This window comes from Globicephala melas, chromosome 16 (genome assembly GCF_963455315.2).
Source record: "Globicephala melas chromosome 16, mGloMel1.2, whole genome shotgun sequence".
NCBI lineage: Eukaryota > Metazoa > Chordata > Mammalia > Artiodactyla > Delphinidae > Globicephala > Globicephala melas.
The window spans coordinates 24,125,530-24,142,611 of NC_083329.1; the positions used below are offsets into that span (position 1 = coordinate 24,125,530).

General features: G+C 39.3%; 1 protein-coding gene across 1 annotated transcript in view; it reads right to left on the reverse strand.

Moving 5' to 3' along the window:
* Window positions 1-8,459: 8,459 nt before the first annotated feature.
* Window positions 8,460-17,082, reverse strand: part of CFAP58 (cilia and flagella associated protein 58) — a 111,430-nt gene continuing 102,807 nt past the window's right edge. The window contains exons 16-18 of the mRNA XM_060286002.1: window positions 15,644-15,763; window positions 12,662-12,795; window positions 8,460-9,033 (exon numbers count right to left, since the gene is read on the reverse strand). Of these exons, the coding sequence (XP_060141985.1) occupies window positions 8,922-9,033; window positions 12,662-12,795; window positions 15,644-15,763 (366 nt within the window). The 3' untranslated portion in view covers window positions 8,460-8,921. The remainder of the gene's footprint in view (window positions 9,034-12,661; window positions 12,796-15,643; window positions 15,764-17,082) is intronic.

Sequence of the window (17,082 nt, forward strand, 5' to 3'; positions counted from 1 at the left end):
ACCCGTATGCAGAAAACTATAAGACACTGATGAAAGAAATTAAAGATGATACCAACAGATGGAGAGATATACCATGTTCTTGGATTGGAAGAATCAATATTGTGAAAATGAGTATACTACCCAAAGCAATCTACAGATTCAATGCAATCCCTATCAAATTACCAATGGCATTTTTTTACAGAACTAGAACAAAAATCTTAAAATTTGTATGGAGACACAAAAGACCCTGAATAGACAAAGCAGTCTTGAGGGAAAAAAACGGAGCTGGAGGAGTCAGACTCCCTGACTTCAGACTATACTACAAAGCTACAGTAATCAAGACAATATGGTACTGGCACAAAACAGAAATATAGATCAAAGGAACAGATTAGAAAGCCCAGAGATAAACCCATGCACCTATGGTCAACTAATCTATGACAAAGGAGGCAAGGATATACAATGGAGAAAAGACAGTCCCTTCAATAAGTAGTGCTGGGAAAGCTGAACAGCTACATGTAAAGGAACGAAATTAGAACACTCCCTAACACCATACACAAAAATAAACTAAAAATGGATTAAAGACCTCAATGTAAGACCGGACACTATAAAACTCTTACAGGAAAACATAGGAAGAACACTCTTTGACATAAATCACAGCAAGATCTTTTTTGATCCACCTCCTAGAGTAATGGAAATAAAAACAAAAATAAACAAATGGGACCTAATGGAACTTAAAAGCTTTTGCACAGCAAAGGAAACCATAAACAAGACGAAAAGACAACCCTCAGAATGGGAGAAAATATTTGCAAATGAATCAACGGACAAAGGATTAATCTCCAAAATATATAAACAGCTCATGCAGCTCAGTAGTAAAGAAACAAACAACCCAATCCAAAAATGGGCAGAAGACCTAAATAGACATTTCTCCAAAGAAGATATACAGATTGCCAACAAACACATGAAAGAATGCTCAACATCACTAATCATTAGAGAAATGCAAATCAAAACTACAATGAGATATCACCTCACACCGGTTAGAATGGGTATCATCAGAAAATCACAAACAACAAATGCTGGAGAGGGTGTGAAGAAAAGGGAATCCTCTTGCACTGTTGGTGGGAATGTAAATTGAAACAGCCACTATGGAGAACAGTATGGAGGTTCCTTAAAAAACTAAAAATAGAATTACCATATGACCCAGCAATCCCACTACTGAGCATATACCCAGAGAAAACCATAATTAAAAAAGACACATGCGGGCTTCCTGGTGGTGCAGTGGTTGAGAGTCCGCCTGCCAGTGCAGGGGTCGCGGGTTCATGCCCCGGTCCGGGAGGGTCCCACATGTCGCGGAGTGGCTGGGCCCGTGGGCTGTGACTTCTGGGCCTGCGCATCCGGAGCCTGTGTTCCGCAGCAGGAGAGGCCACAGCAGTGAGAGGCCCGCGTTCCGCAAAAAAAAAAAAAAAAAAAGACACATGCACCCCAATGTTCATTGCAGCACTATTTACAATAGACAGGTCATGGAAGCACCCTAAATGCCCATCGACAGACGAATGGATAAAGAAGTTGTGGTATGTATACAACAGGATATTACTCAGCCATAAAAAGCAATGAAATTAGGTCATTTGTAGAGACGTGGATGAACCTAGAGACTGTCATACAGAGTGAAGTCAGTCAGAAAGAGAAAAACAAATATCGTATATTAACGCATATATGTGCAACCTAGAAAAATGGTACAAGTGAACCGGTTTGCAGGGCAGAAATTGAGACACAGATGTAGAGAACAAACGTAGGGACACCAAGGGGGGAAAGTGGAAGGAGGGTTGGTGGTGGTGTGATGAATTGGGAGATTGGGATTGACATATACACTAATATGCATAAAATGGATAACTAATAAGAACCTTCTGTATAAAAAAATAAATTAAAAAAAAAACCCAAAATACAAGATGAAACATAAAATTCAAATAACCCTATATCTATTTAAAACCTTCCCACAAGAAAAATTGTAATTTCAGGTAACTTTAATGGAAAATTATATCATGTATTTAAGGAAGAAATAATACCAATCCTACACAGGAAATAGTGGAGAAGGATCATTTCCCAGTTCAGTTTGTGAGGCCAGCAAAACCTTGAAACCAAAACCAGACAAAGATATCATAAGAAAATTACAGACCAATAACCCTGATGAATATAGCTGTAAAAGTCATTAACAGAAAGTTAGCAAATCTAATTCAACAATATATAATAATGATAATATGTATAAAAATGACCAAGTGGGGTCTATACAAAGAATACAAAGTTGGTTGAACATTTGAAAAGCAAGGTAATTCACCATGTTAACAAAACAAATGAGAAAAAAATATGATTAACTCAATACATGCAGAAAAGGCACTGATGAAACAGTATCTATGCATGATTAAAAACTTAGTAAACAGACAATAGAGGGGAATTTCCTCAACCTAATAAAAGGCAACTATGAAAATCCTGCCACTAACATCATACGTCATGATGAAAGACTCAAACCTTCCTCCTAACGTCAAGAACAAAGCACCACTTTAACAATTATTTGAAGTCCTAGTCAGTGCAAGTATGGTGATTACGAACAAAGAAACAAACAAATAATAAAAAGCATACTGATTGGAAACAAAGAAAAACTGTCTTTATTTGTAGAAAACATGTTTATGTTTACAGAAAATCCTAAGTAATTCCAAAAAACTGTAAAATAAATGAATTTAGCAACGTCATCAGATACAAAATATACAAAAATCAGTTGTATTTCCATATACTAATAACAAACGGAAAATAAGAGGTAAAATACCATTTACAATAACATCAGAAATTGCAAAATACTTAGGCAAAAATTTAACAGAATATGTGCAATATCTGTACACTGAAAACTATAAAATGTTGCTGAGAAAAAATTTTTAAATCTAAATAAATGGGGATATGTGCCATGTTCATGGATTAAAAACCTCAATTTTGTCAAAATGACAGTTCTTCCCAAATTGATCTCTAGATTCAGTGCAATCCCAACCAAATTTCCAGCAGGCTTTTTTGTAGAAATTGATAAGTTGATTCTAAGCTGTATATAAATATGGATAAAACCTAGAACAATTAAAAGATTTCTATAGAAGAAGAAAAAAGTTGAAGACCTTGTACCATTAAATTTCAAGACAAAGTTATTGTCATCAAAATAGATAGGTATAGAGTTACAGAACAGAACAAAGTCCATAAATAGAACTGTTCAAATAAAGTGCACTGATTTTCTATAAATATGCCAAGGTAATTCACTGGAAAATGACAGTCTTTTCAGCAAATGGTGCTGAACAACTGGATATCCATATGGAACAAAAATGAACCTCTACTCTAACCTCACACCACACATAAAAGTAACTCTAAATGGACCATAAATATAACATAAAAACTAAAACGATAATAAAACTTCTAGATGAAAACAGATATAAAATCATTACTATTTCAGAGTAGGCAAAAATTACTTAGGACAAGAAAAGTACAAACTACATAAGAAAAATAAGGATAAATTGGACCTCAGTAAAATTTAAAAGGTCTGCTCTTCAAAATACACTATTAAGAAAATGAAAAGGTAAGCCAGAAGCCAAGTGGAAATATTTGCAATGCATATATCTGACAAAGGTTTTGTATCCAGAAGGCACAAAGAACGTTTACAACCTAATAAAAAGATTTTTTTTAATGGTCAAAAGATCTGAAGACAGTTCACATATGAATGACAGAAAGCACATGAAAAAAATGTTTAACAGGGCTTCCCTGGTGGCGCAGTGGTGGCCTGCCGATGCAGGGGACACGGGTTCGTGCCCCGGTCCGGGAGGATCCCACATGCCGCGGAGCGGCTGGGCCCGTGAGCCAAGGCCGCTGAGCCTGCGCGTCCAGAGCCTGTGCTCCGCAACGGGAGAGGCCACAACAGTGAGAGGCCCGTGTACCGCAAAAAAAAAAAAAAAAAAAAATGTTTAACATTATTAGTCATCGGGGAATACAAATTTAAACCACAATGAGATACCACTATATATCCAATAGAATGGCTTAAAAAAATACTGACAATACTGAAAAAGATTAGAGTAACTGGAATTCACACACATTGTTGGTAGGAATGTAAAATGGTCCAACAGTTTGGCAGTTTCTCATCAAATTAAGTGTATACATACCCTTGAATTGATCCAACAATTCCATTCCTGGAAATGATAATATCTGTCTACATAAAGACTTGTACATGAACATTCATAGCAACTTTATTCCTAATAGCTAAACACTGGAAACAACCTGAATTCCCATCAACAGGTAAACCAATAGACAAATTGTGTTGTTGATATAATGGCATATTACTCAGCAATAAAAATGAATTAATTACTGATATAAACAACAACATTGGTGAATCTCAAAAAAACATTAAACTACATGAAAAAAAGCCAGGTGCAAAAGAGTGCCTACTGTATGATTCCATTTATATGAAATCTAAGAAAGACATAACTAATATAAGATGAAAAACAGATCCATTGTTGCTTAGGCTGGATGGGGGCTGTGAATATTGACTGCCAAGGGGCATAATGGCATTCTTGGCGGTGGTGGAGGGCAGGGGTTGCAGTTGTGGTAGTGATTGTGGTAGTGGTTACTTGGGCATATGCATTTGTCAAAACTTACCAAACTGTACACTTAAAATCCATGCTTTCACTATATGTGAATTATATCTCAATTACATCTTTGATTTTTAAAAAACAAAATATATCTATATATACTTATTTTAAATGTCCAGAAAGATACACTCAAAATTATAAAACAGTAGTATTTCAAAGGTGATATACAAAATATTTAACAATTGGGAATTACAAGCACCAACCAGTCAGAACAGATGGTGGGCATGAACAATTGGTACAGCGGATGAGACGTGCATTAGCCCAGGAAAACAATACTTATCAATAGATGGTGGGATTATTGATGTCCTCTTTCTTTTTGCTTATTGGTATTTTCTAATTTTCTATCTGTAGTTCAATCAGGTACTTTAAAATAGGGAAAAAAATCTATTTTTAATTATAAAAAAGAAAAATCGTACCCTGTTGACATCACATTTCATACTGTTATAAAATTCTAATGGATCTCAAAACCCTAATGGAACTTTTAAATAATAGATATGAGAAATGGTATACTAAAACAGCATTGAATTAGAAGTTAAAAATGGATAATGCCATAAAAATACTTCCTATCTACTACAAAGAAAATAGTGAGATAGATATATATATAGATATAGATATAGATATATATATATATATTTTTTTTTTTTTTTGGTACGCGGGCCTCTCACTGTTGTGGCCTCTCCCGTTGCGGAGCACAGGCTCTGGACGCGCAGGCTCAGCGGCCTTGGCTCACGGGCCCAGCCGCTCCGCGGCATGTGGGATCCTCCCGGACCAGGGCACGAACCCGTGTCCCCTGCATCGGCAGGCGGACTCTCAACCACTGCGCCACCAGGGAAGCCCGTGAGATATATTTTTTAACTATTTTACTATTTTAAAATGCCCTCCCTTTGCTTCTATTACAACTAGGTCTCCATACAACTGATTATGTTTAAGACAGAGAATATCTTTCCTCAAATTGTCCGGGCTCTGAAATGCCATTCTGCTCTAAAGTCATGATATAGTATTTTCTGATGGGTATCTTGGCCTAGGTCAAACTTCAGAATCTGGTTGAGCAAGCCGGGAAATCAAACAATAATTATCAACCCTGGATAAATTTTTATAGCAAAATTACAGCCCATGACAAGGAGAGTTGCTGCCATCTCCTCCTAGCGTGACAACCTCCATCCCTATGGCTTATCACAGCAACAAACCTTTGCTCTGAGCAACTTCTTCAGAGGTAAGCACAATAAAAACCTGGCCTAAGAGCAGTCGCTGAGAAGCTATGATCAGCAAATAATGACCAGGGAGTCCCCTTTATCATGTATCTCTCTATCAACAGAGAAACCATACCAGCTCCCCATCAGCCCAGTTGAGAGTCAATGGCTGGTTTAGCAACAGGACTCCTTTCTGAAATGCTCAAAACCCTGGGGTAAGATGATGCTACTGTATAATCTCCTAATGTTGCTTTACAATGCAGCTCAAATATGTGATTTTAAAAGCACCTTAAACCCACCGTGAGTTCACAGTTATCTTTAATGATCTGCAAATCTCAGTGTTTTTAATAGCTCATTTTTGTACTGTGGCTACAGTGGCAACACCTGCACCTAAATAGTTATTGCTTTTAATACCCTGGGTTGTCAGGATGTGCAGTAAATGAGAGGCAGCAGCAGTATCTTCCACCTTTTCTAAGCCTTAATCTACTCTTCCTCCGTTTGAACATAAGTGTATTGAGCTGATAGAGCTGCTGCGTCAGCTCCCAGAGCCTGTGCGATCTCGGCTCATGGGACCAAGGTCAGAGGTCATCAGCAGAGGCTGACCACCCTTCTCCATTACATGGAGAGAAACAAGAAGAAAATGGTAGCTAGAGACCACCAGGGTCTTTCCCTCTGGAAGCTCCAACTCCTGAAAGTGACGGATCTGTCCCCAGATCACAGTTATAAGAAAAATATACAGAAGTTTTCATGAGGTCCCCAATATGGCATTTCTGCAAGATACTAAACTATAAATTACATTAGCAAATCTAGCTTCATCCAGACATTTTAATGTCACTCACCCGCTAAACGAGGATAAGAATCATCTTTATAGTTGATATAATAAAGTATTATGTAACAACTTTGATTCTCAAATTTCAAAACATAAGGTATCTCATGTAATAGTAATAGCAGGTATTTATTGAACAATTACTATGGGCCTGACATTGTTCTAAGCTTACATACATTAACTCATTTAATCCTCAAAACAACTCAATTGTTATGACGAGCCAGGATTTGAACCTGGCATCTGTCTCCAGAGTCTTTGCCATACTGCAATAGATCAAGAATCACAGACCCCATTTCTCTAGAGAAGTGAACCTCTCACAAAGCCACCCAAGGGCTCAGAAGGAAGTTGGCTACGACTATACTTCAAAATGTTCCTGAATGGATGGGAAACCCTCCAGTGCTGCACATGTCATAACTGTCTTGCCTCACCTTACCTGTAAAAGTCTTCTGTCTAAACAGAATGTGGTTGGCTCTGAGGGAATACAGCATCAGTGATTTTCAAAACTGGAAATGGCCCCATTGTGATTCTTCAGGTTTAAGGTTTTCTAAGCAAATTCTCTCGTGTATATAACCATTCTCATGCTCCCGCATGGTACCCAAATTGCTGATGATCACACCTCACCACGGGGTCACCAGCTACACTGGAGGTTGATTTCCATCTGCAGCTCTCGACTGTGATCATGTGAGAGAAGCAACAGAGGATGACACTGCCTGACTCAGTTCCCCCAGCCCTTAACCACTTCTGCTTCCAACAGTCAGCAACCGCTGTCTCTTTGAGAGCTGGTTTGCCTACAGGGAAGACCAGAAAGACCCTTCCAGAGCAGTCCTTGGCCAGTGACTGGAAGCATGGGGGATATAAATATCCCAGTTCCCTCACCCTGATGGGGACACTCTGAGATGTGATTACATTGTCTCCAGAGCTCCCTGAAAGGTCCAGCCAAAGTCTCCCACCATGGAACTTGACATTGAGCCTTAGGTTGGTCTCCTTCCCTTCCCTGTCCTACTTTCCCAACTCTTAGGATGTTTCCTGGGATCATTTCAGAATCAATCGCTTTCATGGCCATCATTGCATTGGGTCTGCTTCTGGCGGTGAACTGAGAGGGACAGTGGAATATGATTTTAGATCCCTCTAAACTCCCACCTCTCTGGATAATCTAAACAAACATCTTGGGGCCATTAAGTCTCCTGCTCCTCTCAATGGGAACCTCAGTTCTGCAGCACAAATGGAATGATCTACTTATACTGGCCTTACTTATCCATAAGCTACTTACTCCTCAATTATTTTTAAAAAATTACAGAGGTCAAGTTATTGGGAGAGAGATGGCCAGAGTGTCCCACATAATATTACTGACTGGACACTTTAAACAAGGGAACTTTGAACTGATGCCCACATAACTGTGGCTTCAATACAAAGAAAATACAATGGATTCAGCGGCTCAAAATGCTGGCCTGCAGCCTGGAAGGCAAACAGATCTCTGTCCCATGTAACTCTGTTCTCCAAGTGTGAGGTCTAGAAAGGATAGACCTTCAATGGATACCAGCCGAAACCTCTCATTTTACAGTCTTGGTTCCTCTGAATCACATCCTTGGGTTAAACATTTCTCACAGTAGTTTTAAACTTTAATTACGTACTCTACCAAAGCAAAGATCAAAATCTCTACAAAGGTTCTTTTTATTTTTTATGATGAAGCATTTATTAGTATGTCTCTTTGGAATAGATTGTCATACCCCAGGCCTGAAAAGAACTTCCACATAGAAATCACTCTCAGAACACTTTTTAAATACTCGAGAGTGTGTCCTTCTTTCTCATCTCATCAATGACTTGTTAATGAGGAATAATTATAATAGATTCTTATTAATAAGAATGCATTGCATTTCAAAAAATTTTTTTAAAAATATAAAACCTATGCACTGATGTCTATAATAGACATTAGGATCCAAACTTTCATCCATACAGAGTATCTAGATGTGGTGCATTTCAAAATAAATCAGTGTGGTAGTAACAAAAGATCTGCTTCATGGAATGGGTTGGCCTAATTGAACAGATATAATTACACTCTGTTAATATCCATGTGGACTATGTAGAACGTCATCACTCTTACATGTACATGACTATAATAGTTCTGCGTTTCTTTCCATCCTGGAATCTGAGGACTGATTTCCCTAAATGTCTGTGATCCAAGGGATTTCAAAGAGATTCCTCCAAAATGTTCCAGAGTGAATTTCGTGAGCTGTTCAACTGGACCCAGCCAGCAGCTCGGAGTTAGGACTTCATCTTGGATGACTTGCTGAGGGGAAATCCACCCCCCGCAAAACGAGGGCCAGTTAGTTTGGCCACTGAGAAGGCATTCTCCGTACCTATTCTGTCCTTGTTCCTATAAGAGAGGAGGTGAAAGTTAACTTCTTACCATCTTTTTCCTCTTCTATGTTTGATAGTTCTTAGGGTGAATTAGCCACTGAAAACTGCTTTGATCAAAGCTTCCAGTTTGAGACAAGGTGGTGGTTTAAATCTAATTAGGTGTTACTGATAACACATAGAATTAGGGAAAGACACAATTAAATGTGCTTCCCTAATGTTGATCTAAATACGGACAGAAGGCCTCATAATAGCTCAGACCCTGTGGACTAGAGGCTCCTGACTTGTAATCATCTTCCTATTTTATAAAGCATTTGTTTAGTTCCAAAGATCAGTCAGAAGAATCTTTCTCTTGGCTCAATTATAATGACTAATTCATCATTTATCAACTTTTATAATCCAAAGTTTCAGTGGAAACATAAATATTTATCACACACACAAGGTATCTTCATCAAACTTGGACATTTATAAAATACAAATTTTCCTATAACTTTAGATGAGCAGCAGTTATTATTAGAAATAGTTTAAGATATGAGAAAAGCTGGGAAAGATAAATAAGATGGTACATTTGGCAATAGATAAAGGAAGTTCTAATCTAAAATCTACAATGTATCTTCTATGCAGATCTTCTTTAAATACCCACACATATACACACACACGCGCACACACACACACACACATTCAGGTTTCCTGCAGAGGTATCTTAAATTTATAAAAATTACCTATTGAATAATTAGGGTCTTATGGAAAACATCTTTGGAGTCCCTTTTTAAAAATAAAAACTGAGCAAACTACTAAGACTAAAACCAATTAGATTTGGCTAATAAAAGTGATTTACTTCAGGGAAGAGAATTCTACCTTTTGCAAAAGAATCTGAATTGTACTGCAAACTCTAGACAGGGCAGGTGGGTAGGAGTGCAGGTCAGGACTGGAGCATGATAAAAACAGGGTTTGAGAAAAGTGAAAAAAAAAGGCAAAAAGGTAAAAATGATATGAGTTGCTATTTTATAAAGAGTATGTGTGAGGAGAATAGCCACAGAGATTATTCTAAATTATTCCATTTGAAAAGAACCTGCAGAGAATTTGTTAATCAATCCAGCTGTCCCTTAGCAGAATTGATTTCATTATTATAAAAGCCGTCCTCCATAAACAGGACAAAAGCTTTAGCCTTGAGTGGGCCCACCAAAGAAGATTCCTTCAAGTACTCTGACAATTTGTCTACCTCCTGACTGTTGCTAGCTGCAGGCAGTGCCCCCCTCCCCCTGCCCTCTCCCGCCTTAAATAACCTAAAATTTCCTCTCTGAAGGAACTTAAGCTTAATGCTTCTGGCCTGATCTAAGTTGACTAATGGGAATAATGTCTCCTTTATATGATCTTTTTAATGCATTTATAGACCATCTTAATGACTCCCTTCAGCCTTCTTCCTTCCAGTCTAAACCATCTCAGCACTTTTGTTCTTGCCTGGGCATATTTTCCTTCAGCTCCTTAATCTTTTTTTTTTCTTTTCCCTGTTCTCCCATGAACTCATAACTCTCTGTCTCCCTCCAGTTTATGGATCCCAACTAAATGGAACGACCAAATGATGCCCTAGCCAGGTCAGATTGGCCACAAGGAATGAGGATTCAAGGCAAAGGCAGAGTCTAGAGCAGTGCTATCTGACAGAACTTTCCATGATGGTGGAAAAGCTCTGTTTCTGAGCTGCCCAATGCGGCATCCACTAGCCACACATGGCTACTAAGTAGGTGAAATGTGACTAGTGCAATTAAGGAACTAAATTTCTAATTTGATTGAATTGCAATTCACTTTAATTTAAATAGCCACAAGTGGCATACTGCCCGGGGGGGCAGTGCAATTCTAGTGGATGGGCCATTGGGAGGGAATGAGCTATCAGAGGGGTGTCCCTCTGTCAGCATGCTCCCTGTGTCCAAAAAACTGTGTGTGCCTGGCCGGGGGATCAATAAGGTCAATGGAAACTAGGCCAAATCCCAGGGCCAAGGCAGGTTAGTTAATTAGCTCTAGGAAGGCAATTAACTGTTTAGCCAAGCCAGCTGTTTATAACTGTTTCAACTGGACCACTGGTCTCCAAAATGGAGTGTGTGAACTCTACAAGATGAGTGGGATGACCTGTTGTCAAGTGGCAAGAAGATATTAGAGATTCAATATTTTATCTTTGAAAATTAAAAATCTTTCTTTACTAATAATTACTCACAAAGTGACAATAGTATTTGTGTGTACTTTATAAATTAAAATATATTGGAGGTAAAAAACTATTCCAAAATAGTATTTTTTTAATTTTAAAAACTATATGCGTATATATCAGGGGGGCTGCAAGTTCAAAATTGTTTTACTGATAAGAGTGCACACTCAGAAAGTCTGAAGGCCACAGAGCTAGACAACTGCCTCACGTGGAAACTAGACATGACATTTGATAAGCACAACTTTGGTGCCCTAAAAGAAAACTAGTGTTTCTACTCCAACATTCATTCAATTCACATCATTAACATCGGTGGTTCTCAAACATCAGTGTGCATGGAATTCACCTAGAGAGCAATTAAACTGCAGATTTTTGAGGCCCATCCAGAACCTGCTGAATCCAAATATCTGGAAATGGGGCCTAGGAACCTGCATGTTTAATAAATCTCACCAGTGATTCTGCATCAGATAGTTGCTAGACCCACACATTAAGCCAGACCCATCTAAATTAGCTATAGTTTTTAGCAATATTTTAGTCTACCAAGGAACTGGCATCTAAATGTGGAATGGGGGAATATTCTGATATACAAAAAAGGATAGATTTTTACTGGCAAATGAATTCGCATCCAGCTACTTTAAGTAGCTGTTTGCCACTAATGGATTATTGATGCATGCGTTCAAACCCTGTTTCACCATGTCCTTGAAAGGCCCATGTGTATGAAATACCAAGCCTGACTTTCAACTCACAATGTGAGCCTCTAGAGAATGAACAAGATGATTTGGGCAATGCACACAGCCAAGGTTCAAACCTGCTGATTCATCTGGGCCCACTCACTCACCCCAGGATTAGGCAAACAATAACAAAGTGAAGAGAACATTTACTCTTCAACATGTAGGCATCCTGAAACCCAAAATATTCACCTGATATCTGCATTATCATCTCCTAGAAGAATGCTCATGCTGATACCCTACAGCAGATACTGAAGTCAGGTACTAGACACAGAAATGGTTCAGAGACAGTTTATCTAAAACACAGGTGAAAATTACTCGTGAACTGCTCATAATTACAGTGGTTTTAAGTGTGAATATGCTTCAGCCCATACAAGGCTAATCGTGAACCTCCTCTGCAGACATAGTTATGGAATGATTATCTCCAAACCGTGAGAACTGTGTGGGGGAAAAAAATCACACTAGGTTTCCTCTGCTCCACACAAGGTCCACCAGTGAGCTGATATTAATGAATCCCTGTTAGGGTCCTAAGGAGGGGTCTCAGTATCAAAGGAGACGCCCGTCTTGCTCTAACACCAGCCCACTGAGGGACCTGTAGAAAGTAATTTGCTCACCCCTGACTTAGTTTACCCCAGTGAAGTCTGTGACTCTGTGACTGTCTTCAATTATTTTCTTATCAGCAGTTAACAGGCACAACAGAACTAGAACATTTGACTAATTCTTACTTCTGAATGTATTCTTTACGTTTCTGAGCAAGGTATTTCTTCTTTAAGTTCAGCAGTTCATTGCTAAGCTTCTCGATCTCATACTTATATTCTTGGCTCTGTGATTCATACATATTCAGTTCTGAAGACAAAACCTAGCGTGACAAATAAAGCAGCATTAACGGAAGATGCGCGGTGAGACAATATCCTTCTCTGAAAAATCTTTTTAATCTGCGGCCACTTACCTCAGTGAGGCTAGAGATACAAAACCATGCCCAGGTTTAACAGTTAATCCGCACACTTCTACCAGTTCAAGGTCTGTATCTGGGTAAAAATCTGACGGAGGTCTGAAGACTCATAATCCAGTGGCAAACAATGGAACCTCATTCCCCTGCTTTAAAGGAGAACTATCAGGCACATGTAAACAGGCTCACGTATGAATGGTGTAATGTGGTTCAAGAATACTGTGAGTCGAAACAGAAAAACTCCCAGACGTACAGCATAAAATTGCTTTTAAAGCCTTTTTTAAATAAAGCATTCAGAAAAGTCATTGCAAGAGAGCGTGATTCATCTGAGGATTACTGTAAAAATTACTCAGAATCATCCTGCCCCCACCACCACTCAGTAGGTATTCAATTTATATGTTTTCCAAGGTTGTTGTTCTGCTGAATGTCAATCACCTCTTTACTGTGCCCTTTGGGACTATTCACAGGTTCTCTCTTTATTCCAGCACTGGGACTTACCTCTAAGAAGCAGGGGGCTATGATATCTGCAGGGAGAGTGTACTGCATGCGAGGGGCTCTAATAGGAAACCTAATTACCTGCCTCTTGCACTGTTGTGTTCAGCAGATGCTACTGGTTTCAGGCTGGACAGGGAAAGAGGGAATTTACTCACCTAAACGGATGTGTAGAGCACACTAAAACGAGGGGTACCCCCAACAAAAACCAAGGGGAAAAAAGGGAGGCTACTGTCCTAAGGGGCATGCAATAGATTTGATTTGGTTTTCGTCTAGTTCTGCATTTTTTAAAAATTTGCATAAAAGGCAGATGTTTATCTTTCGAGTGTTCGTCTGCTTCTGAACTATTTCCTCTTAACTGCTGTGAAAAGGATTCTGACGATGTTATCACGAGCTAAAGAATATGCTTTTCACATTGGAAGAAAAACTGTCTTCAGCCATAAAAAGAAACAAAACTGAGTTATTTGCAGTGAGGTGGATGGACCTAGAGTCTGTCATACAGAGTGAAGTAAGTCAGAAAGAGAAAAACAAATACCGTATGCTAACACATATATATGGAATCTTAAAAAAAAGAAAGGTTCTGATGAACCTAGGGTCAGGATAGGAATAAAGACGCAGACGTAGAGAATGGACTTGAGGGCACGGGAGGGGGAAGGTTAAGTTGGGATGAAGCGAGAGAGTAGCATTGACATATATACACTACCAAACGTAAAATAGATAGCTAGTGGGAAGCAACTGCATAGCACAGGGAGATCAGCTCGGTGCTTTGTGACCACCTAGAGGGGTGGGATAGGGAGGGTGGGAGGGAGACGCAAGAGGGAGGAGATATGGGGATATATGTATATGTATAGCTGATTCACTTTGTTATACAGCAGAAATTAACACACCCTTGTAAAGCAATTTTACTCCAATAAAGATGTTAAAAAAAAAATAGTTAAACTCTTAGGAACAAAGACCTTATTTCCAAACAATGAATGTGGAATTTCCTAAAAGAGCCCAGATAATGAGGACAAACTGGTGGACAGGCTTGGTATTATCCACCCCTGAATCTTCCACCAGGGGTCACATGTCATTCAGAGCAAAAATCTGGATACCCTCAGATAAAGGCTTAAAGTAACAAAAGTCTGCTATGAACCACTGAATACAACCCAGCGCTAAGTATGCCTATCTGAGAGTAGTGTAAAGACATGTGCTTTTCTAATTTACACCCAACCCTGAGAAAATAAGTTTTTATTTTATTTGATATATTCAATTGTTTAAAAGGATGAAAATAATCAAAAGAGTATGCCTCCTACAAAACTCAAATTATGTCTCAGGATACTCATGTAAAATGAATGCTTAACAGTGATAAGTTGAAAATTAATGCTCTCATTACGTTTCTGTTTCATCTGCTCTCTTTAAGTAAAAGGATGTGATTTCACAACATTGTATTTGTGAAAGGTTTAGTACTGTATTAGTAGCGTGGCATCTACTTTACCCCAGGCAGAAAGGCAATGATTATTACCATCACTGCACAGGAAAGTGCCAGAATTCAGCTGCCATGCGCTACATTCTGTGCATGTGTGTGTATAAGGCTTCCCTAACATGCCAAGAATATCTAAGTACTTTTTAGGAGGTAAAGCTGAGGATATAGTGGGAACACACAGTTTTTGAGAAAACTTTAAAAAGGCACATATAATACTAAAACATTCCATCTCCCCAGCTAATGTTCTTATGTCACTTAGAAGGGAACTTACACTAACAGAATCCTAAAATGATTTTACTTCCCTTTCATGGCTTCTTATTTCATAGATGGTCATGAAGCAAGGTTCCTGGGGACTGGGGAGTAGCCTGTGTTTTGTGTACATGTATTTCAGGTGGAATGAATAGTAAAAACCTGCTTTGACACAATGATCTGCTTCAGTGGGCAGTGGTGTTAAAATATTCCCTCTGTTCTTTCCCACCATTCGAATCCTCTAAATCATCTTGAGATAATCTATACAAACCTTGTCCTCCAAATTTCTATCCCATTGCCATCATCCTCTCCCCAGCTCTTTCTCCACTTGTTCATCTCCCTGTTTTGTGGGAGTCTATTAGCTTAGGAGCGGAGGGGTAGCTTTAAGGCTTGCCCTGTGCCTCCCAGGACTGGAACACTAAAAAAGCTGATATCAAAGGAGGACAGCATTTGGGAGACTGGCTCCTTGTACTGAGCCAGTAGACTTGTCCATGGGTATTCCCCAGAGTGTGTCTGTCCTTCAGCCAGGAAGGAGCAGAGGCTACCACTTACTTTAAGCTGCTTGGTCTTCTCCCGCAGCGTGTGGCGGTAGATCTGTAGCTGCTCTGCAGCCTCAGGCCCAGGCTGCCGGGCCAGGATGTGCTTTAGTTCCACATACAGTTTCTCCTTTTCCTGGTGGAGAGTATAACCACAAGTGGAGATAAATAACCGCATCAAGACAAGGGAAGTGCCTTCAACAGCATGGTCAGGATGATTTGGGATCATCCTAAGGTCCTTCCCAGCTCCACACTGATTACATTCACACGTAGATTCATTCAATCAAGCATCAAACCACATAGGGACCCGGCACTGCCCACCAGCAGGCCAGCAGCAGCCTTGCAACCCCCAGGTTGTGTGGCAAACCACATGGGAAGCCTACCCTGCCCTCCAGTGGACTTGCAACAACTGCATGAGGAATGGCCTCCCAGCCAGCCTGGCCAGGGGCCAGCTCCACCTACCAACATGCCCACAGTAGTCAGCCCTGCCACAATAGAAGGACACATGCAGTCCACAAAGGGGGCACCACTAGAGCATACAGCTCTGGTGACCAGAGGGGAGTGTGTTGCTGGGCCCTAAAGGATATCTCCTACATAAGGCAACTTCCCCAAGATTGGAAAATGTAACTGATGTACCTAACACATAGAAATGAACACAGAGAACTGGCAAAATGAGGAGACAGAGTAATATATTACAAATGAAGGAAGAAGACATAACCTCAGAAAAAGAACTAAAAGAAGTGGAGATAAGCAATCTATCCAACAGAGGGCTCAAGGTAATAATCATAAAGATGCTCACTGAACTTGGGAGAAGAATGTATGAACACAGTAAGAATTTCAATGAAGAGTTAGAGAATATAAAGAAGAACCAAACACAGCTAAAGAATACAATAACTGAAATTAACAATACACTAGAAGGAATCAACAGTAGATTAGATGGTACAGAGGAACTATAAACCAGAAGATAGAGTAGTGGAAATTACAAAGCTGAACAGAAAGAAGAATTAAAAAAAAATAGGTATAGTTTAAGAGACCTCTGGTATAACATCAAGTGTAATAACATTTGCATTATAGGGATCCCAGAAGGAGAAGAGAGAGAGAAAGGGGCACAGAAAATATCTGAAGAAATAATAGCTGAAAACTTCCCTAACCTTGGAAAGATAAGACATCCAGGTCCAGGAAGCACAGAGAGTAGTCTCAAACAGAATCAACCCAAAGAAGACCACACCAAGACACACTGTAATTAAAATGGCAAAAATTAAAGATAAAGAGAGAATATTAAAAATCAAGAGAAAAGCAACTAGTTACATACATGGGAATTCCCATAAGATTATCAGCTGGCTTTTCAGAAGAAACTTTGCAGGCCAGAAGGGAGAGACACAATATATTCAAAGCGATGAAAGGAAAAAACTTACAGCCCAAAATTCTCTACCCAGCAAGGTTATCATTTAGATT